Source organism: Oxyura jamaicensis, chromosome 3, assembly GCF_011077185.1.
Source record: "Oxyura jamaicensis isolate SHBP4307 breed ruddy duck chromosome 3, BPBGC_Ojam_1.0, whole genome shotgun sequence".
Lineage (NCBI taxonomy): Eukaryota > Metazoa > Chordata > Aves > Anseriformes > Anatidae > Oxyura > Oxyura jamaicensis.
Genome location: NC_048895.1, coordinates 64,181,708 through 64,205,820, shown reverse-complemented (window position 1 = coordinate 64,205,820; position 24,113 = coordinate 64,181,708). Strand labels below are relative to the sequence as shown.

The 24,113-nt window shown below is 34.4% G+C and overlaps 1 protein-coding gene across 5 annotated transcripts in view; it reads left to right on the top strand.

Moving 5' to 3' along the window:
- Window positions 1–24,113, top strand: part of NKAIN2 (sodium/potassium transporting ATPase interacting 2) — a 566,015-nt gene that overhangs the window by 300,860 nt on the left and 241,042 nt on the right. For all 5 annotated transcript variants that reach the window (XM_035320505.1, XM_035320503.1, XM_035320507.1 and 2 more), the window contains one exon: window positions 3,578–3,658. In XM_035320505.1, coding sequence (XP_035176396.1) covers window positions 3,578–3,658 — 81 coding nt within the window. The remainder of the gene's footprint in view (window positions 1–3,577; window positions 3,659–24,113) is intronic.

The window sequence follows — 24,113 nt, the reverse complement described above, 5'->3', positions numbered from 1 at the left end:
GCATTCCTAGTACTGTCACAATTTTATTACTCCAGTTCTCCATTGCCCCCCCCCCCCCCCACATTCACACAAAAAAGCATCCTGTATTATTTTGTGATGATTTTCAAATAGCAGGTTTTCAAACTTATGACTACATAGTATAAATAAATCATGAAGTAGAAATTTATTTTTAAAGAATGACAAGCATATTCTACCACATGAGATCTTTCTTTATGTAATTTATTTTATGAAAAGAACTTTTACTGATTGGCTACAACTTTGGAAAAAAAAGAAGTAAACATTTAAATCTTTAGTCTTAGACTGCAAGCTATATCCCTTTTCAGTGTGGATTTCCAAAGAAACAATAAATGTTATGCCTCCTGTTGGTATCTCTTGCTTGGTCAACTGTGTTCATCAAGGTTTTTGTCTTGTTGGTATGTGACTGCTGTAACATTGTGGTGGCTTCTGTCAGATAACATAGCTGTCTTGAACTCCCACGTATGAGGAAAAAAGAGAGATACAGCTATAGCCCTTTGAAGAACTCTTATAAAATGTGTTGCTAATTAGATACATATAATAGAGAGTACCAGAGGGATTTGTTCATTGTCACAGACCTTCAGAGCTGAATTTCCACCACAATTTGCTGAAGCACATAGACAACAAGAGACTTTGTGCCTGCACAAATCAGAGATAAGAGAGAGGCTAGATCTGAAGCATCTGAAATAAGAAGCAGTGGGAAGCAGAAACATCCTTGTATTTCAAGATAATTATACTCAGTATTTATTTATCCACGGAATTCAGGCAGCAAACACTTAATATAACATTGCAAAAGAAAGCAGTTTAAAAAATACTTTTAAAATTTATTTTTAAGTCTTGTATTTAGGCCAATAATAGCTGATGCTTGTTAAAACAGTATATCTAAGTCAGATAAATCTGTCTTCTTTTTTCTTTTGTGTGTGTGATAGACTATACAACAAGAAAAAGAAGTTTCATTTCTTCATGCAAACATAAGACTGTCTGCCAGCACAGGCAGCTCCAAAGTCTGTTGGAGTCTTCTGCTGGGTGTGCTGTGCATAGGGAGCTTTTTAATCAGCTTGTTGCTTACACAAAATGTGCTAGGTTGTGCTATGTTTTCTAGTGGCTCTCTCCCATGTTTTTTTTCCCTTTTTGTTGAATGATGAAAACTTGTAGGACTTTGTATGAGAACCTTAATAGAGTTTCTCTCCATTCTCTAGAGTTCTTTTCCTGAAACTTTTGATTGGGGGAAAAAATAAAATAAGTAAATAAAAAGTTTACTTTTAGCCTTTTATCCTGTTTGCTTAAAGTTGTTCAGGAGCTCAAAAGTTATTTCAAGGGAACAGACATGAACATGGAATGTTACTTTTTAAGTCTTGTTTCTTTGCGAAACCAGCCTAAATGCAATATTTAGAATTTTCATTTTAAGAACAATTATCTTCATGTAAAAAGGCATACTTGTAATAACTCCTTCAAAGTGTATGTGAACTTGTATATGACTTTAAGGTATTAAAGTAACTGGCAAAAAAAAAAAAAGGCCAGTTAAAAATGCTGAAATGCTCGGAAAAAGCTGATTTAAGATTATTGAATCTGAATTAATGTTTTTTCTCATGTTCTGGTAATTATGACACTCCATGTTAAATGCAAAGTCAGGTGTTCAATAAGCAAGCTCCAAGAATTTGAAATGTTCAATATACTTAATTCCTAAGAATTTTTAAAAAATGAAGATGTGTTAAGACCATTAATCTGAATTAAGTTCCTATGTTTCAAAGTCCATCAATAGCCTACTTTTTAAGACTAAAAGTGTTGTGAAGTATCCATCCCAGGAGATATTCAGACCTCCACTCAAAAGGCCCTGTACAACTTGATCTATGCTGGCTGTGCTTTGAGCAGGGATTTGGACCAAATGATGTCCTTAGGGTCTTGTTGACCTAAATAAATTTATTATTTGTGACCAAAGCTGTGGACAAGAAAGCTGCCCTATATGTTACCTGTATGCTTTGAAATACTTAAAATTATTTGGAAAGCAAACTGAACCTCTAAAACTATGCTAGATTACATTAGATCAAAACAATATTTATTATAATTATATGAAATCTGTACTTGTTCTACCTAAGATTTAGGCTGGTCGGCAATTATTTGGTTATGTATAAGAAATAAGACACTGGAACAAGCCAAAATTGTATTTGTTGGATCTCACTTTTGATCTCCTGAGAAAGGACAAAATTGTATCTTTTTCCCAGTATTTAGAAACTTAAATGGAAAATGCTATGTTAAATGATAGACAATCTGATGCAAAACAGCACTTCTAAGAGAAATGCAAGAAGAGTCCTGTATAGGTTGTTGTGGAATCTAGAGAATGAGATTATCAAACCATTTTTGTCATGAATGAAAAAGTTGAAAGTGTTATCTGCTTAATCAGATGATGCTATAATATAGAGGAGTGCAGAAAACTGCCAACAATGTTAAACACAATTTGGAACAGTAGCTCAACAAAATTTAACCAGTCCATTTTGGAGAGAAGACAACTAAACAATAAGACTAAGCCTGTAAATACTCTAAAGTAATGGGGTGCTGATATAAAGTGAGGAAATAGTCCTTGGCTATAACACATAGGGAATGGTACATTTCATACTATGGTTGTATTTTACACATATGCAGTGCCATGAGTAGAATGAAATTAGCAAAGATACAGAATTGAATCATGAACAGCTAGAGGACAGCAATGACAGTCATTAGAGAAATAGTTGTAGATTCTAAGGTTTCTTAGATGGAGTAATTTGTCAAGGGACGTTCTCAAACACAAACATTAGGCAATAGTAGCGATAACAGGTCAAACTTTATTACCTGAGATCCTCCAGCATTACAGCAGGGAAATGTAGTTTTCAGTCCTAGCATATAAGACCTTACAAATACAAAAAAAAAAAAATCAAAGTAGTGGATGGAAGGAGGGAAAAAAAAAATATTATTCCATTAGTCAAATATGTGAATAAGTTCAGCAACCACCAGTGAAAAAATATTGCTTAAGTATGAATAGTGATACCATACACTAGTTAAGAAACAACAAAAACATAAAATGGTAATTTAAAATGCAGTCTGCTCCTGAGGGTGATTAACAATTTTGAACCATGGTTTGGAATGCCACAAAATATATTGATGTAGTCAGCTGTCATGGCCTAGGGAAATCACAGAATTTACCAAAACATATAGATATATTCTTGATAATAATGGCTCTGTACTTCTCACATATCATTGATATTACATGCCTGTCTTAATATTCAATATTTTCCATTTAAACAACATAGATCTGGATTAGTTTCAAATTTGAATGTCAGTTCTATCACCTGTTTCCTCAGATACAGATTTTCTCTTTTGACCAAGGGCTCATTTATTCACACTAGATTTTTACTGTAAAAGGAAGTGTTTATTCTTGTTTCTCTTCTTTATGCAGCATTTTATTCATATGCACCATATTTATAGTCTATTTTTGACTTGGATTGAATAAAAAGTCTAACAGAAAAAGTTTAATTCAGCTGATTGTAAAATTATTAATGCATTTTTTTCCTCTCTTCCTCCCCTACAGTATGCTGTCTGGCTGATCCTTTGGGTTACATGGAATGTGTTTGTTATCTGCTTCTACTTGGAGGCTGGGGACCTTTCAAAGGTAAGTTACCATCAGATACATTTAATCCATCAGCATTTTGCTAACATGTTCCAGTTTAAATGCTGTTTTCTGCTTTACTCATCATCTTGGTGTTGTTAGCATGAGGGTAGTATGATCAAAATTTAGAGTATTCTGAATGTTACAAACTTTAGTTCTAGACAGTTATAGGCACCTTCTGGTGCCCACAACAACAATGGCGTACCTTTTAAAGGAAAACTGTCTTTTTTTTTTCCCTTAATAATTCTGTAATACAAATTTCACCTGGATGGGAGATGACAATCACTGATTTCACAAATACAAAAGGTTACCATCTCAAGGGTAAATATATATATATATGTATATTTTTGGTACCATTCAGCTTGCTGTTACTTGGCTGGACTCCTTCCAGGGTTCTTCCACAACAGCATAATAACTGTAAAACAAAGTATCTTTCATTAAATTAAAATGTAAAATGAGGTGCCAGAATAAATTGCTATTTAGCTACAGCAATGTTTTTTAACTTTGTTACTCTGTTAGGAATGTTATGACTGAAGATTTATATACAGTAAAAATCTACAGAGGAAAAAAAATATTTTCTTAGTATAGACATATTTATAGGGTTTTATTGACACCATAAGTGATAATATGTAAAGTGGTATTTGGTAATGAGCTCAAACCAACATCTCAAATCAAAACTGCTGCTTCCTGAGGTGTTCCCAGAGGGCTGAAAAGTGGTGGTATAAAAGATTAGCAGTGGTAACAAATTATTTCATTAAAATGATAAGCTTTGACTGAGTCTAAACATTCCATTCCATGCTGAGTTATGCTCAGAATGGTGTGAACTGACCATCAAGGAGAATCCCACTTGTGAAAGAGATCACATTCTCCTCTCAACTCATATATTTAATTACCTTTCCTGATTAAAGAGTGTTTAGCCTAACTGTAAATTACACATGTAATTCTCTGATCCTTTGTGACTTACTGAAATGCTATGATGCAGAAAGTTAGACACAATTATAGGAAGAATAAATGAGGCAAAGATACTTCCTTACCTGTATTGTATATCAAATCACCCCCAAAGAGCAAAAATTACTAGAGACTGGGATCTTTCATCCCCATGTTGTCTCTTTCTTCAAAAGACTTCAAAAGGGTAAGAATCTCATTTCCTGAGGTGTAAAATAACATTCTGCAGGTAAAACAATGTTACACTTTTTTTGGCTTTATACTTTCAGAGAAGACTAGTCTTGTTAAGATCTTGGCAAAAACAGCAAATATAAGAACCTGCACACATTTTATTGGGTTAAAATGCTTTTTGTGTTAAGTGAACTGATGTTTGTAACAAACCCAGCACCTGTTGTACAGTTACACTCAACCCAGTCCATTCTCTTCCCATCTGCTCATTTTAGCCACCTGCATTGCTGAACTTGTAAATGTTATGTCTGGGGAAGTGAAAAGGGATGGGAAGGAAAATAGAAAGTAGAAACAGCTGTTTGATCACTGCATTTTAGTGGGTGTAAAATCAGTTTAAGAACATTGATAAGTGCTACTTGGAATAAAGATAGGCCAAATGACAATACCTATATCTGGAATTGATTTCTTTTTTCTGAAGACTAAGACTGTGTGATCTAGAGTGTTTCCCAAACAACCATATGGTCCAGGCTTATATTTAGCTGCAGTTAAACTCTTTATTTGTCCTATAGGGGTAACATTAATTTCAGTGATATTCTCTGCTTTGAAACATCCATTAGAGCGCATTTCTTCCACTTCATCTGGTTTTCAGACCACAGCATTACTGAAGAGAAGGAAAAGTACCTTAAAATGGATTTAAGAAATGGGTACAGGTTGGCTCATCTACAGAAGGCCTAGTTCACATATGGAACAATTGTCTCCTCTCTTTCAGCTGTGGGCAGTACATCCACATTTGCAGGATCTAGGGCCTAGAAATGTGTACAATGGAAAGGTACACAGCTATTTGGATGGACCAAAGTTATCCTCATATTCTATATCCTTCAGAGGTTCCAATTGTTTTATATAAGTAGGCATCTAACAAAATTTTTACTTTTGTAAATGTTTCTTAGTCACATATACAGATCTTGCACTGAATCTTCTTTATTTATATTTCCATCTGTGAATAACTGCAACTTCAAATCTATGATGATATTCCTGTGTATTTTTTTTGTGTGTGTTTGAAATGGCACATAGAACCTTGATAAAAGCTCCAGGTCTGAACTAATTCTAAGTAGAGAATAAAAAATAACCTTTAGTGAAGTACTAGGGGGATGCCTCTGAGGTTGTAAACCATAGGAGAGGATCCTGTACAGCACAGTTTTAGGAATTGATAGGTTAAATTACAGCCTACTGATAGTTCAGCTGGGTATAGTTTATTTCATAGGTATTTATAACTTTCTACCAAAATAAAAGAACAGAAAAGCTTTTTTCTTCCCCTGAAATTTTAACAGCTTTTTTTTTCCTGTGTCTGTACATCAACTTCTCTATCATCACCTGTGAATACAATGAAGAGAATATATTTAAATTGTTAATATACCTTTATTTAAAAAAGGTTTGTTTCATCCCTTCTAATATTAGTTGTGGGGTTTAGAGGTCATGACCATGACACTTTTACAGCTTCTCATTATGACAATGAAATGGGCCTGTTAAGACTCAGAAGCTTTTAGAACTATAACATAGTCAACTCTGAAGAGACTGAAGAGGATCAAGGATTATTAGTAAGCAGCCATGCAAATCAGTTTACATGATGCACCATTACGATCATATATATGTTGTGGAAAATTGCATCACACACCAACCGTGCCTCAACCATAGAAAATACTTAGTGTCTTTTGCTGATATTCTTTCACAGCAAGCTGGAAAACTAATGGATGAGAGATTGAAACAAAGATAACAGTTCTTAGCCTAAATTATGTGCATCTATGAGTGAATGTCTAGAAAACCTACTTTTGAGACATACTTTTCAGTATTACACTTCAGTACTATTTAATTACTCTACATGTTTTGCCATTCTCAGTGTAAGGAGGAATTTATGCTTTTAGGATTTCTGAGTGGTCATATTAATTTTCGCCTAGGCTGAGTAAATGTAACATCTGAAGTAAATGCAACATCTGAAAAGCACAACCTCTTGTCTTGAATGAGCCACACGTGAAGTACACTAGTGAAACAAAAGGAAAATATAATAGGAGGCATCTATGAGAAACTGTGGTGTTGCAATGATTTGTTTAAATATACCAAGAAAAGACACCAGGAACATTAGATTTGGGTATCTTGGAGGAGGAAAAAAAAAAAGATTTAAAGGGAGAAAAATAAAGAAACCACTAAAAACTTGTCTGTCTAGCACTTTTGACCTTCTTCAGGCAAAACTCCTGTTTGCTTCTATGTGATTCAGCTGCAACCTCTGAATAGACCCTCCATAGAAATAGTACTGCAAATGAAGAAATATCACCCTTGCTTCAAGGCACTAATGTCTGTAGATTCCACAAGCAGAAAAGAGGCAGAATAAACTATTGAACTCCTATTTTTATTTTAAAAATGAAAATCATTATACACATTTTTTTTTCTGGAAAAAAAGTATGTCTAAGGTAGCACAGATCCCCACACAAGTCACACAACTGCAGGTGTGAAGAGGTGCTGCTGCTGTCAGTTACTGGGAGCCGAAACAGAGACTGGTTTCATAGTGTTGGATGAGAGAACCAGTTCCAGTCTGGGCAGAGCAGCCCTTGGTGCACATGCTCCCAGATTTGTCCCAGCATTTTTGGCTCTCCTTGCATGCAGCTCCACCTGGCTGAGCTCTAGTGTTGCTTTTCTGTAGTTCCCACAGTTTTATGTAAATGTGACCAAAAACACAGTTTGTAAAAATAAGTAAATAAAACCGATTCCTGTTTGGGTTGCATCAATAAGACATCTGTCTTATTTTTACCAGATAACATGGGCTGCTTTTAATGTATTAAAACATAAGCTTGTACTTCTATGATTTGTAATGTAAAAGTTAAGTGTTTGAAAGTCAAGCACTCTGGTAACAAGAAATGACAAAATTAGTTTCTTGTATAAGAGCAATTTATCTTTCTCTCTACCTTCATTTTTATATAGCTCTTAATTATGTAATCACAAGTGTACTTTTTTTCTTTTTTTTTTCCCACTTTCATTTCCTTAATCTCTGTACATCATGGCCTGTTTTAGAAATGAATCATGGTTGGGAATTAAGGAATGCTGCCATACTGCATCCCACTCCATGTATAGAGGTAGTTAGAAAAAGCTTAAGATGGGGAAAAAAAGTGTTTTTCTTACTCTTTACAGCCATTATGTATCTTTTTTTTTTTTTTCTCCTCATTGGTCAGTATTTATTATTTATTTATTATTTCCATGCTTCACAGAAGTAAATCTTATACTTTAACTCCACTCTGAAGATATGTAGAATATTGTGAAAGTTTATGTACAGAACCATGGCACCTAGAAACCTGACTACAGTGGCAATAGTGTGTATATAGCTCACCATATGTAGGCAAAGTGCAGTCCCTTGTGATTTCAGCACTACTTCTACAGATACCTGTTGCAAGTTTACTATTTAAAAAAAAAAAAAAGTTGAAAAAAACAGTTGTTGCTAATTTGCATTCAGTGAGGTTACTTCCTTTTCTGTATTTCCCTGCGATGTCAGGAGCATGAAAGTATAGGTAAGATTACAGAAAATATACTCACATAAGTGAAATTATTAAGTATGATACAAAGAAGTGAATGTATTGTAGCTATTAAAATGTAAAGTAAAAAATATAATTATTTTGTATTCTGCCAGAAGTTTTAAGGGAAATCAAATGTTTCTGAACACATTTTTGCCTACCCACCTGAAATATCTGGCAAATATAAGATAACTTATACCCATAAAATCACAGGCTAAATCAGATTGTAAAAGTCCTCTCGAGATCACTCAGTCCAACCACCTTCTCAGAGCAGCACTAACTTCAAGGTTAGATCAGGCTGCTCAGAGTTTTAGTGAGACAAGTTTTAAAAATCTCTAAGGCTCGAAATTTCACAACCTATGTCATTGTGAAAATCTTTCTCCTGATATTCAGATGAAATTTTTGTTTCTACAATCTTTGACATTGCCTCTTGTCCTTTCACTATGTACCTCTGAGAAGAGTCATGCACCTTCTTTTCTAACATCCCTTTTAGTCTTTTAACTGAAGTTGAGTTCTTCAGGTTTCTTTTTGTCCTTTCTTTATTTTAATTTTTATTTCTAGCCATACAGATTGGTGCACCTCACAAGGAGGAAAAAAAAAGCTAATAAGCTAATTATCATGTAATAAATAATCAGTTCAGTTTTCACAATTTTACTTTGTTATGGTAGAAAAATTAAGGGTCTTTATATATATGTTAAGCTATATAGCAGCTTAAGTAAAATGTGGAAAGATAAAGGTTATCCTTGTCATCTGGAAGAAGTATTAACACATTGAAAAGAAAACTAGTATCCTTAGTTAAAAAATGATTTGAATTATATCAACGTTTAAGTTGCCTAACATTGTACTTAGGGAAATCCTGAAAATATTGCATACAAACTTGCAGTCAAATAAATTGCTGAAATATGTAACTTTTCCCCTTTCCTGTTGAGGTTAAGTATGAATCAGGAAGATTAACTAAATCTTGGTAAAGGCTCTCCAGTAACTAACATGCAGCAGGAGGAAGGCAATATAATGGCAGTGCTAGGGGAGAGCCCTGGGGACAAAGAGAGCTCTGGAGTTGTAGAGGCAGGAGGTACTACTGGAGAAAAGGAGGGGTAGGGAGCGAGCTTACTGGTGTTTTATCACCTGCAAGTATTACCCACTCCATAGCTGAACTGCGTCTGTTTTTCACATCGTGAAAGCAGAGTAGCAGAGAAAAAAGCAATAAAATTAGTATTCTCCGACTGCCAGCGTACATACACAGAGATTAAAATCAGTGTTTTCATACTCACAGTTATTGTTCATACTAAAGTAAGGCTAGAAGGGGCTTCAGGATATAGTTAACCCATTCTCCTGCCTCCAGCCATGTTCAGCAAGCAACTATGGAGAGACTATGGGAGAGCATCCGTTGGAAAAGATCTTAAGGATGAGCTAAGTAGTTCAGAAATCTACCCACAGCTGACATTCATGGATTAACAACTTTTCACCACCTTTTCTTTGGTGACCTGAGATGTTAGGCTAGGACTAGCCAGATATGGCTGACTTTTAGTGGCTATACTGCAGTGTGTCTGTTCTCTACTATTCCATTGAACAACACTAATGGGAAGAGAAAGAGGTAGTAACGGTTGTAGCAGTTCTTGCCAACAGGGAAACAGCATCAACTATACATTGCTAGTGGAGATAAATGGAAGGGGTGGGAGGAAATATGGGGACCATGTTTCCTTCCACCAATCCATTTGACCCCACCATCTTTTCTAGCAAAATTATAAGGAACAACAAGGAACAGGCACCTGCTTCTACTTTTTCTTCTACTTCACCTTTTTCTACTTCAATATCCAAACAGTGGCAAGCACACATCCACCTGTCTGACTTTCATATGCCACTGCATAGATTGATATTTTCTAGCTCTGAAGTGCAGTTTATATCCATATGCAAATTAACTGCAATAATGCAAATTACTTCAGGATATGATTTGCATAGCTTGTCATTCTTGATGCTTAAAAAACATTCTGCCTATGAGTGCTGAACACTTTAAGCAGCTAGTATACTGTGATTTTAAAGGGACAGTTTGAAACCTTGATGAAAATGATGAGAGAAGGAACAAAAGAAATGGGTCATTCATCTTCAGTGCAACTCAACTGTAAAAAAAAAAAAAAATGAACTTGGCAACAAGGTTGAACTTGCACTAGTTACGAATTCATTTGACATGACTTCATGTCAATTAGTATAATTGTTATACTGCTTTGATTTCACATTTACTAATTATTTTTGTAAGGTGGTGGTTGTTAACAGTTAAATGTCAATTTTGCACATACTCTAATAAAACAACCTGCAGGATGTTTAATTTTGAACATATTACCTTCCTTGGATGTTGTTTTCACAGATGTCCTGTTAAGATAACAGAGAAATTAAATTAGTTTTCAACTCAAAGCATCTGGTTAACTTTGTAGGTAAATGCCTTTGAGCAGTAAATCTGACCAGGGTTTTTGGATAAATAGCTATCAGAATGTTTTAAGTAAATGACTTTATTTTTTCACTTCTATTACTCAGGGCAGATTTGACATGCTTGATCATATATCTAACAGATGAAAATTGAAAAGTGTGCTGGCAACCAGCAGTGTTAGGTTATTCTGAGGGTAGTTTCATGGGTAGATACTATTAAGCATGCTTATGGTTTCAGATAATTTAGTTTTGCAGCAATTTTTAAACATCAAAATCTTTACCAGCTAGAAGACAAGTGATTATAAAATTTAAACTGCTTATTACTGTAGACATAGCATATGGTAGGAAACATTTAGATAAAGTGAAATTTTTCATCTCTTTAACAGTGAAACAAATTGTAATAGGAAATCATTCATAGTATAGAAAACTACAAAATATGATTGTTTAGATTTTTCTTATTGTACAAAGTTTATCTTTTAAAATTCTGGCTTATATTTTTTGTTTAGTTCATAATTAAATATACATGCGCATATTGATTTTTATATGCACACTTTTCTCATCCATCTAGTATTTACTGCACCGAATACAAGAACATATTAAAATGAGTAAGTGCAGCGACTGATAAGATGATCATACCATATGATAATTTACATTTATGTGTACATGTTATGTAAATATCGTACACGTGTATTGATTAAGTACCTTAGTCATACTGTTAAGATCTGTAAGCACATATTTTAGCATATGCCTTATAACTGCATATATTACAGTTACATGGAAACTTTAGTATATATTAAAAGGCAATGCCATGGAGATTCTTTCAAACACTAGAGCTAAAACATTGTAGAAATATATAGATATATTTATGATTTTTTAAAAATATTTATTAATTATATTGCAGTACCATCTAGTGGCCCCAACTTGATATCAGGGTGCCTTTATGCTCTGAGCATAATATAATACATGTAATATAAATAGGCCTGTCCAAAATGGTGCATAGTCTTAGGTATTTGATGAAACAGAATAAGAAGTGGGAACCAACAAATAGGAGACTGCAGAGAAAAAGCAAATCAGTGATAAATCTTTGAAATTCTTCATGGTGTCTGTATTTTCTCATCTTTCTCTTCGAGTTTTCCCCATGTTTCTCATCCCTGTGATGATGGATTGGCAAGTGACACAAAGCCCGGCTTATGATTGAGTAGTATGTCCTGGTCTCCTTCTGTAAGGAAATCACTTTTGAATGCTATAGTGCACCATTGCTAGAATTTCACCCACTGCTTAAGGCAGTGAGTGAAAAACTGTTGATTTTGTAGGAAGTCAAAATATCAGAAGATAAATTTATTTCTAGTGAGGCAGATGCTCAAAAGATCACAGCTGCAGAACTAACGTTTACTACAAGAGCTCCTGTACAAGTTGTCTTTGCCTCACATAGACAGGTCCTTGCCCCTGGGTCAGGCTACAGAAACAGGTAAGGACAAGGGCTGAAAGGTTATTTACCATAGTGGAAAGCTACCGTGTCTGCCAGAGCACTCACTTGTCTTTTGAGAATGCATGACAACATATGAAAATATGTTCTGCTCTTTTAAAGCTGAGTTAAATTTCACAGTCTCATAGTGTCATCTTTGTTTCATTAATTATTCTTTTGAAGTACATAAGCCATTCTTTAAGATAGTTCTTAGCAATTTGTTGTTCGAAATGTAGATACAATGGCTAGTTTATACTTTCTCCACATCTGTGTTTCCTCTAAGTGATAAATAAATAATAAAAAATAAATAATTGTCCTTCCAACTGTATCAAATAAGCTCCATCTTGTGAACCAGAAGCTACCAGAAACTTCAAGGCAACACTAAGCCCATACAGTTTCCAAGGAGCTTTGCGTAACTTGGAATTTCTGAAGGAAACCATTCTGATCCTTATGTCACTGAAATTTGTCACTGTTAATCCAGTAGGAAATAAAAATGTTGTATTACCTTCAGCATCTTTTCACATCTGAATATCTGTCATTTCACATCTCACATCTGTCATTTATTGACCCTAGGAAAGCAACTTTAGCTCTGAAGCACTCTCCGTTTTTTGATTCTGTCTCATATTGGCCCCATTCCATAGAACAGCATGTGCGCAGCCAACAAGCAGCACAGGGTCATTCTGAGCTTACTTCTTTCTCACTACAGCAGTGGTAGCAGTGAGCTCATAGACCATAAGACCATATGCTGCAGTGGCTGGCCATCTCATCTCATCTGGTTCATCATCTTATAATGCTCCATCTTCTTCTGCTGGAGGGTCACTCTCCCACAGCACTGCCAAAGCACTGAAGGACTTGAACACTCATGATATCTCTGGGCTAAAATAAATAGGTGGGTCTTAAGCCACTTCTAGCAACCATTTAAATTATGGTCACCCACTAGCACACAACTTCTCACTGAAGATGAGTAGCTCCTATAGAGGACACTAATAAAAGCTAAGGAGGCAACAATATGTTTAAACTGTCACAAATATTTCAAACTTAATGTCTGCCCTAGTCACAGAGTCATGCTTGGTATTCGGTACCCCAAGAGAAGTTACTTTCACTCAATAAATCTCCATAAACATTTAAAAACCTTCACATTATTAAAAAGATATTTTCAGCAACATGGTGCAGTGTAACTATTTGGGATATAAAAGCAATTCATTTTTCTTCCTGTGGAATTGCTAGCTCAAAACTGTTTAATTCATCTCAAATATTAGTAATTTCTTCTAGTTATTTTCCTTTATTGTTCCAACAAAAGGAGTATTTCCAAAACTGCTACTGAAAGACAGTAATCTCTGGTATTAGTGAATTACCTAATGTCAACTTTTATAACTCTGTAGGATTGGATGATAAAATTTTATTAATTGCTCATAATAAATTAGAAAAAAAATATTCTTTGGCAAAACCCCTTTGACTTTGGTGTTGTCACACGGCAGCTGACAGCTTGCTCCCAGCTTGTTTTGTTTTGTTGATTTCATATGCTAAGAATTAAGGACTAGCTAGGAAAAATATTTGGTTTCCTTTTCTAATAACCCACTAAATTGGATGATTACCTTTGTGAATTTATCCCTGGAGTCTGAGTTGACTCTAGTGTTGATGTTTTCAAAACTTGCTGCTATTTCAATGACATTTTCATTTTAAGGGGCATCCTGTCTATTCATGAATAGACTACTTTAGTATGACATTATATCCCACTTATCCGACTACCACAAACATCTCTTTGGATAGAAATTGGATTCTGTGTTTTGAGGGTAGGATTTGATTGATTAAGTAACCTTATGAATTGAACAAATTGTGGTTTATTGTGGGTTTCATTCTAAAAGCCTGTTCTTTATCAGGCCACAGTGTAACTCAGGCTATTTTTCTTCCACCCTACGATAGTTGGCTAATTCAACAATAATGAGGTGATCAGTAACGTGCTGTGGCTGAGTATCTCACCGGTATCTTTAAACTGCCAATGAACCCTTTTATAGAAAAACTACTGTTAGCAATGTAAAGGGAGGGAGATGATCAGAGTGCTCATCTAAGCTCAAAACGACATGAAAAAAATGGTTCCTCCTCTACACATCATTGAAACATAACTCACAATTCAGACAAAAGAAGTCGGATGTGTCAGGCTTTAACCATATCTTAAAAAAAGGGCTTTCCCTGTCTATATAAGGGTCCCATCTATGGCTTCTGATCAAATGCAGAATATCATCCTCTGTCTCCCTCTTTTACTCTTTTGTTGGCAGTTTTTACATTTTTTCATTCCTTGTCTTTCCTCCATCAGCTTATTAAAACTGAATGCCCTTTTTTAACCAGGTCACTTGCCCATTAGTGCTTATTGGAATAGTACCACAGTAGTGCTTGCATTCTAGCTGTTTTGTTTGTTTGATTGCATTCTAGCTGTTTTGTTTGTTTGATTGGTTGGTTTGGTTTGATTTTTTTTTCTTTTTTTTTTTTTTTCCTTCTAAAATTACAGGTTATATTTTGCTTTGGAAATATGGGGAAACACTGTATTAGAATGTAATTTTATTTAGATATTTCTTTTGAACTGCCACTTAGAGAATACACCAAATGTAATTCTGAATTTCACTGCTCATTATAACCACATGCACTTGATTCATACTGTTTTTCCACTTGTTCCCACAGATGTCCTTAAAACCCAAGTACAAGACAGCAGCAATGACAAGGATTAATTAACATTAGGTGGAGAAGTGAGGCAGTTGGAACACATTTATTTATTTTAAACTTGGTCTTAGGAGCTTTTTATTTTATTTTTTTTCACATTAGAATATTCATTAGCAAGTTTGTGTTGTTCTTTCATATGTCATACATGACAGTCATAATATGTTATGACATCATAATATATTGTAATGAAACGTTAAATATATTGCAGATAAAATCTAGATAATATGCAGTATTAAAACTATTTACATAGTTATTTTTGTAAGAACAGTGAAAAAATGTGTACCCTCGGTTACACAAAAGTTCTCTTTGAATGTTAACCATTACGCAAATGCAGTTCAGGTCTTCAAATAGCCACTCATAGTACATTACTATGGGCAATACTGAAACAAATTCCTTCTTAAAAAAAGCTTCTTTTTAAGCCTAGGAAGCTGCCCATTTGCTTTTACTGAAAAACAAACACACACACACACATATATATATATGATCAGTCTTTTCTAGTTAATTTGATGTTACATGTAAGCCTTTTTATGTTTGGTTCTTTTACTTTAATACTATTATTTGATTTCTGTATTATCCTATGGACATGGATTCTACAAAGAAGAAACAACGCTCTTTGAAGCTCTTGTTTATTTTACCTTTTTGTTTGTATAATCAGATGTTTTCTTGTGTTATGGGAGCCTTGGTTTATATTGTGCAAAAATATCCCATCTTCTTTCAGTTTTTCTGTCTTGAGTAGTTCCTGTTCTAGTTGCCAAATATTATCAATGCCTTAGTGAATGGTGTAAAGTATTTCAATCACATAAATAGTTCCAACTCAGCAGAAGCATATACAATATAATATATTTTTTGTAGAATCAGAAAGCTTTTGAGCTTCTAACTATGCATTTTTCATCGCTGGCAAACAATGATAGAGTTCAAAGCACTAGATGTTTCCTAAAACTATGACTTCTGGCTGTACTGTTTGCCTTCCTGAATACTGTGTTTTTAATTTTTAATAAAGGAAAATGTTATGAGCTCAGACAGCTGTTTGGAAGAAGAGGTTACAGAAGTGCTTAGTAACAACAGACTATGATACTATATAATTAGTTTTTTTTTTTTCTCTTCATTAGCATATACAACCTGCTACAGGAATGAGAATATAATGATAATTGCCAGACTCTTGGGTTTTCACACTTGGAAATAGTGTAAAGTACAAATCTGAAGTAATTGGGATTCTTAAAGAAATGTCTCTGTCTGCATAGTGAAACCAAGAGCTTATAACAGACTGTGGAGACTTAATTTTGATGTTACATTTCTGGCAAGGCATCTACAAGAGATAATAGTACTTATACTGATTCAGGTCTCCAAGTGAAAATGAGTGTAGCAATCTCTAACTTATCATTAGAGGATGTTTGTCTATATCACAGCATGTAGCATTAATGATAGATTCTGCAGAGAAGTGTTACCTCCATATGAAAAGTCACTGAAGACTGAAGTTTACTGAAAGAGATTACATGGGAAATTTGTTTGAATCCTGTACCCCTTCTGTTTAGCTTTAAGCAATATTTTCAGTTTTGTTTTTCACAAACACAAAAATGTGTGTATTAAAAAGAACATATAAAAATATTATAATGTAAAATGATACTCCTTTGTTCTTGTCATTAAAACAAAAACACAAACAAAAAATTCAGAACTGAGAAGTATCAAGTATTATCTCTTCCCTGTCTCATACAAATACAGTGCAAAATATTACAAACATAAGTGGCAATTTGCACGTAATTAGTGTTATCTCACATATAACTTGGGTCTTAGATAACCCACACTCTGAAAATGAAGTTATTTTTGGATAATATTTTGATAATTTTCTATTTATTTAAGTTACAGAATCAGAGGAATGATAAAGGTTGGAAGGGACTTCTGGAGGTCATCTGGTCCAACACCCCTCCCTGCTCAAGCAGGGACACCTAGATCTTGTTGTCCTGGACCATGTCGAGATGGCTTTTGGCAACCTCTATGGGCAACCTGTTCTAGTGCTCTGTTACCCTCAAAGTAATGTTCTTCCTGATGTTTACAAGGAAACTCTTGTTTTCTGGTTTGTGCCCATTGTCCTGGCACTGGACACTGCTGAAAAAGAGCATTATGTGCTGTGATCCTCCCATGCCTACGTGACGTACCCTTTCCCACGTGTAATTCTTCAGTCTCTCTCACTCCTTCTCTTTACACTTCCACTGTTTTCCTAGACATCTGCCTGATGATTCCCTGCTTTAACAGGGTTGGACTAGATGATCTGCAGAGGTCCCTTCCAACCTCAAACATTCTGTGATTCTGCGACAATGGGCTGAAACGCTCCTTGGAGAATGCTGCTTCCTTGCTTAGACTACAGATAGAACTCAGAGTAGATGCCTAAATTCTGGATAAAGTTAAATGAGCTGAGTCCAACCCTAAGCATCTATCACCCATTGAATTCATGGCAATTAAATGCAATAGGATGCCTTCCTTTAATATCAAGCACATATTATATTTAAAAATCTGGTGCCATGGAGCCTAAATTGTTTTTAAATTGAAATTTAAGTGTTAAGGTTTTTAGTCATTTTTGAAAATAGGATTTGAGTTCTACAAAAGTTCCTTATGCTTTTTTGAATATTTTGCATTTATTCATTTTCAATAGTTTTGTCTTCAAGAAAAGAAGAAAGAATGGCAACAGTAGAGTTTTCATTTATAAACATGCTGAAAAACTACTTCATATTTTCAGTTGGAGGTCTCATATTTTATTTGATTCTCCTCCCTCATTGATTATCATTTTGCTTCAGAGTAAGTCAGTGATGCTGCACATGAAATAAATTGAAAACCTTCCTACCATGTCCATGAAACAAAGGGTGTCAGTTTTGAAAACCTTATACAAAAGCCATACCAATGTGCAAATGAATAATAAGCACTTGGGTTTTCAATTCAGCATTAAGTAGCTGAATTTCAAAAACTGAGATACTTAAAAAGGCAAATGAAGTAAGTGCATGCTTCAAAGCAAAGAGCAATGTCAAAAATTTGTGCCTTTATATTGATTAGTACTATAGAAGACACTAGTAACAAGAAAAATGGAAAGACTGCATGAAAAATTCAGTGCAAGAGATCCGATCTGAAGATTTCTGATAGCGAGCAAGGGGTATATGTTCAGCCTACTTAAAAATTTAAGGGTATATTTTTATTAATGGCTGTTTCTTTTCTGTATTTTTTTTGATGGTCTTCATAGCACATGTTAGATAAGGTAAAAATGGAAAAAAAAAGGCAAACTTGAATATGTAAGTCTTTGATCAAATATTTAATTTTACTTTTTAGAATTAAATATTAAACTGTAGAAATACAGAACTCTTGTATTTTATATATAGAAAGTCATGTGGCACTGTGTTAAGTTTAAAGTCCTTTGGGAAGATGATTTACTTTACTATTATAACTAACGTAAAACAAAACAGAACATAAGCAAAATCCACGTTCATATGTTGCTGATGTGTTTAGAAAGATACACCCATGAGTCTCGAAAGTCTCGTCTGTTTTACTCCTTTGCTTACGTGATGCTAAATTACCTATATTATAATCATAGAAACATAAAGCTGAAAGAAGTCTCCAGCTTGTTAATAGTATTACTACAGAAGTAGTATTTATTGCTCATAAAAATAAGAATATTTAATCCATCTTTAACACTTGTTTATGTAATATAAAATATACAATAAATGATGTATCATTACCAAGGAGCCTGTTTTTGCACACAGGTTATTTTCCTAAATATCCAACCAAAGTTATTTTACTGAATTTCTTTGACCTTTCCCGAACAAGCATGACAAACACCTTATTATACCATCTACATGTAGAAAGACGTTTGTCATTTTTCTCTTCTCTAAGTAAAGCAGATACATTTCTTTCATTCCTTTATTATTAGTATTTTCTGTCTTATTTTTATCCTCAAGATTCTTCCACATACTATGCAGCTTTTTTATCGTGCAGTATCCAAAACAAATAGAGTGTTCCAGCTGAGACTTCACCAGCAACAAGTAAAAGAGACTTAAAGGACCTCTGGTATTATATCTATAAAGCTGCTGTTAAAACTTCACTGACTTGGATTTCCCAGGTTTTACCCATTATCAAAGAGCTGATTCTCATTTCTGGGACACTGTTACAGCCTCCTGCCATTCTTTTTGCCATATTTTGCCACTTTGCCAAATGTTCAATGTTTAATTTCTTCTGCCTACAGATAATACTTTGCACTTTATTTAATTCACCTTGTTGTTCATCTCTTCAGTTTGCTGAGATCATTCAGATTCTAGTCCTGCCTTCTGCAGTGTTTGCTATCCTTCTCCATGATATAAGTCATATTCAATTCTATCATCCCAATTCATCCATGAAAATATTGAGTAGAATCTGCAGTGGATACATCTCTTCCACTTCAAATCCTTTCTCTGCCTATCAGCCAAACACTCATAAATGCTTTTGGAGAACAGGTTTTAAAACAGCTGTGCACTTATCGCACTGCGATTTACAACCATTATGTACTTTCTTAGTTTATATGTAAGTGGCATTGCATAATCAAGTGTTAGAAGCCAGAATAAAGTCGTGTTCTACCTACTACTCTGCCTCCACAAAACCACCACAGCCAACAAACCTGTCACAGCTGAAGAAGGAAAGTTGTTTTACTATGAACTTGCAAGCTCATATCTTTTTCTTGTTATTATTTAATAAGAACGTAGGGATTGATAGATTAGGAATTTTGATACAGAACCTCAGGATCGAAGATAGGCTTACTATTCAAAAAGTCTATCTGTCTTTCTGATTTCTGTGGTAGCTCTTTCAGCTTTTTAATTAGTTCAGCTGGGGAGGGGGCGGGAAGAAGGAAGAGAGGGAGGAATGAGAGAAATTTCAGGTGAAATTTTGTTCCTATTGAAGTCAATTGATACATTTTTTTATTCCATTGACTAAAATGAGGCCAGGAGCTGACACAGACTCTTCAAGGGTTTCTCAAAGTGTCAAGAATTCTGCACATCAAAAACAATTCCATAACAGAAGATTTTAGTTTCATTGATATGTAAATCATATTATAGAGCATGCATCGTGCAAGCATTCAGTGTCTAAACTCACAGAGTGTAAGGCATGCATAGATAATTTCTGTCCTCGCCAACATGTTGTTAAATTAGATTCAGAAAGAAAGATGTACTGGTATTTATTATCATAAAACACAGATAAACATATGAGTAATAGTACGAGTTCTATTTTGCTTTTTGGCTTTCGTATTGTCATGAACTTGAGGTATAAAAGTTGTGCAAATGTTAGTGGATCTGAATCTGTACATGAAGAAGTAAACATTTATTAATCTATTAAATATCACCTTCTCACTGGTTAAGACAGTATTTTAACTGCAGAAAAGGAGCATCGCATTGTAGTTCAAATCACTGGACTCAACCTTGTGAGATTTGAGTCCATTTTTCAGCTCTGACCGAGATTTTGTGGAACTTGAAGATTCTGCCTCAGCTTCAACTCTCAGTTCTTGCCACTGTAAAACAAAAATTATTGTAGCTGCCTTCATGAGTGAAGAACCACAGTGAGGTTAAACACAGGATACCTCAAGTGCAGTGCAGCATGAATAGAGACCTTATTCTGGTGATTCACCATGTTCACATTGCTGAATTGAAGCCTTGCTTGTACAAATGAGTCCCATTAGGTTTTCTCATGTATGAATTGTTCCCTGCCTCAATGAAATTACAGCCTATTGCTAATGAGACAACTAGTCAATGCATTTCACTTTTCTTCTGCTAAATTTTGTGACCACTACGGTTATTATACTCGTATATTCAAATTATTTTTATACTTTTGTAGGAAACATTCTCTCTTCTAGGTTATTCTCTCATTAGAAACTGCTCACTTCAGCACATAGACTGACAGTTGGTTTGGTCTGAACATTTTTTATTTTTTATTTTTTTTTACTGATTAAAAGAGTATAACTGAATTAGATGAGTCTATTTATTTGGCCCCAAAATAAGGGGCATTTGTTTTCTTTAAGGAGCTGGTGAGAGCAATTTGAAAGATAAGGGAAAATCCAAAATAAGATTGGTCACTTAGATTAGTCACTTTAACTTCTTTCTGTATAATTTGAAAGAACAATCCTGAAAAATCACTAATAAAAAGCTAAGATAATTAACGGTTCCAGACATTTGCACACTTAAACTTACAAAAATCATATTCACTTGCCTATTGGTCACCATTTCACAACAGCCTGTGAAAAAGTATTAGTAGGAAATGTGTGGCAGAGCTCTTGGAATTTTTTTTTTTTTTTTTTTTTTTGGTCTGGGCTTTGAGTGAGCAAATATGGAGAACAGACCTGGGGAACGGAGCAGCAGTTCAGTCTGTTCCATATCAACTAAGCACAGTCATAACTGTACCTTCTTTTACTAGTTATCCATGGGTTTAATATTTTATAAGCCATATGAACAATATTTATCTTGAAACAGTGTATTCTTACCCAGTTAAAGATAAAAACTCATCACATTGCAATCTGCCAGTCTATATCGGTGGTTCACTTCTTTGTGGCTCTACTGAAATGAGGAAAAGGAGGATGATAAACTGAAAAAGGTTGTTTTAGAACTTCAGTGACAATTGTTTTAAGGTTATTCATACATCTCTTAATTTATATTTACTCTGGGGTTTATGCAGGCTATCTGTCACTGATTTAAACACTTGTACAATATTCTAGGTTCCTAAGACAAATACTCTGGCTTACATCAAGAAAATTTAACTCAAACTGCAATGCATTTAAATGAATAATGATGTACTCAAAATGTATGTTTGTCATATTTCGAGGTATTATATTTTTCTATAGAAAAGGTGAGTCTCCCTGTCCCAAACTACTGGAAATCTTTGAATAAAGAAACTTTAACAATAATTTATATGGTATGAAAATAAGTACAGCTGGCTTGTTTTTATATGAAACTGGGTGGGGAGGTCTTAATTGGATTTAGGTATCCCTCTACATTTCGAGGTATCCTGCATAAATTTGTAAGTAGTAGATTCAAGAATCACTTAATCCATAGCTGAACAGTGAAGAAGAAGAGAAAAATAGCATACCACAAAAATAAAATAATAAAAAAATTAGATATACAGAATGAGATTAAATAATTCCAGTCATCTACAAATGCCTCATCTTTACCTCTTGTCTTTAGCAAATATACTACTGGGCCTTTAGCAGTCACAAACTCCTAGTTGTTGGTCAATTTGTTGGAACAATCAGTAAAGTGTATCAGAAAAATTAGTATTTTTCAGCCCATTGTGACCATCATCTACAGCTAGGAAACCTGTGGCTTTTGTGAAGGAAAGAACCACATACAGGCAGTAATGTCATTACTAACGGTGCAAATGTAATAGGACTGAAAGCCAGGGATTTTGCTATAATGTTCTGTCAGTAAAACTACTAATTTTCTTTTTCCTACTTTTTTTTATTATTATTATTATTAAAGTGTTACTTAAATAAGCATATAAGGAACAAAAGATATAAAATAGGTAATTTTCACAGGGGAAGAACTTGCCAATGGATCTCAGGGGGATTTGTTTTGGAGTATTTGCTCCAGCAAAGTATTCAATGTTGGTCAAGTAGAAGTCATTAATAAAGTGAAGTGACAGCAACAGCTAAATATACAGAGTGGTTCAAATTAGTGAAAGTTAAAAAGAGACTGGATAGGGTAGCAGACAAATCTTGCAACATTGAGTAGTAAATTGGCAGATGAAATGTAATGTTGTTCAGTACAAAGTAGCCCTTATAGGACAATTTTGCCTTGATCATAAACATACAGTGATAGGTTAAATTAGCTGTTACCACTTAGGAAAAAAGATCTGTCATGTGGCTATTTCTCTGAAAGCTCAATACTAAAAAATCAACATTAAGAAAGGATAAGAGTGCCAAACAAGGAATATCCTTATACTTCTGTCAGAAAACATGGTGCAGCACAGTATTAACCACTGAGTTCAGTTCTGTTCATCTGTATCAAAAATAATGAATAAAATTATCAAGAAGGACAGAAATGCCTGAATAGTTGTACTGGGAAGTGACTTTCATGGTTTCTTGGAATATATAATGTTTTCCTCCAGTATCTTTTGCACTCATTGTTGGGGATGTAGTTTCAGTTTAGGCTGTGGTTCCCCTGTTTGCTTGCTTCCAGGAAAGATGGCATGTTTTGGTTGTTGCTTGTAAATATTGTCCTCTTGAAAACAGGAATTAAAAACAAACAAAAACCCTGAAGGACAAAGACAGGTGGCAAAAGTTGCTTAGGAATTGTCTTATATTTACTTGGATTTGCTTTTCTAGCTGTTGAATCACTCTGCCTACCATCTCCCTCTCCTCTTCTGCTCCAGTAGAGCAGAGAGGAAGACAGCAGTGATAATCCTCTTGGACTGAAATATTTTACACTTGTTTGGTAGGTGATAAATGCTGCATTCCAAGGGGATTAGCACAGTGAAACTTCACTAAAGGAGTGAGAGTTTTTGCATACACACTAAACAATTCAGAGCCTTATTGTATCAATTGTAACATCTATACTTTTTTTTTTTTTTTTTTTTTTTCCTGTGGGAAAGCTTATATACGAACAACAGATGCATCAAGTTAACCAGAAACTGTTTTTGATAATAAATTGCATTATTCTACTGCAACTACTGTGCTGTAACTACACTTGTGTTGTTGCTGTTGTTGATTTTTGTTTGTTTGTTTTCACTAGTTTACACTAATTTGTGAACTTCTGTTAAATCTGAACTAAGTTAGTAACATGTATTATGTCTTCTTGGGAATGAAGGCAATTTTAGGGAACTTAATGTTCTAACCCAGATGAAACATTTGTAATGATCAGCATTACAACCACTATAAAATCTTAATAAACATAAATCCTAATAAATGCAAAGGGTATAATATTGCAAGTGAAACATTTCTGCTTTTAGTGGATTCCTATAATTTCTTTAAGCATTTCAATCTCATTAAAAACAGTCCTTTAAAAGGCATACTAAATTTTCAAGAAAGGCAACTGTAAAAGCACTTTGCATTTCTCCTCCAAATCTATAAGCATTTAAAACTACTGTTGTGAGTATTCAGGTTTATTTCTTGCCTTACTGAAAATGTAATAACTAAAGCATGTTTGAAACAAGAAATCAATTTGATGATTACAAGTTGCTTTAACTCCCTTTTTTCCAG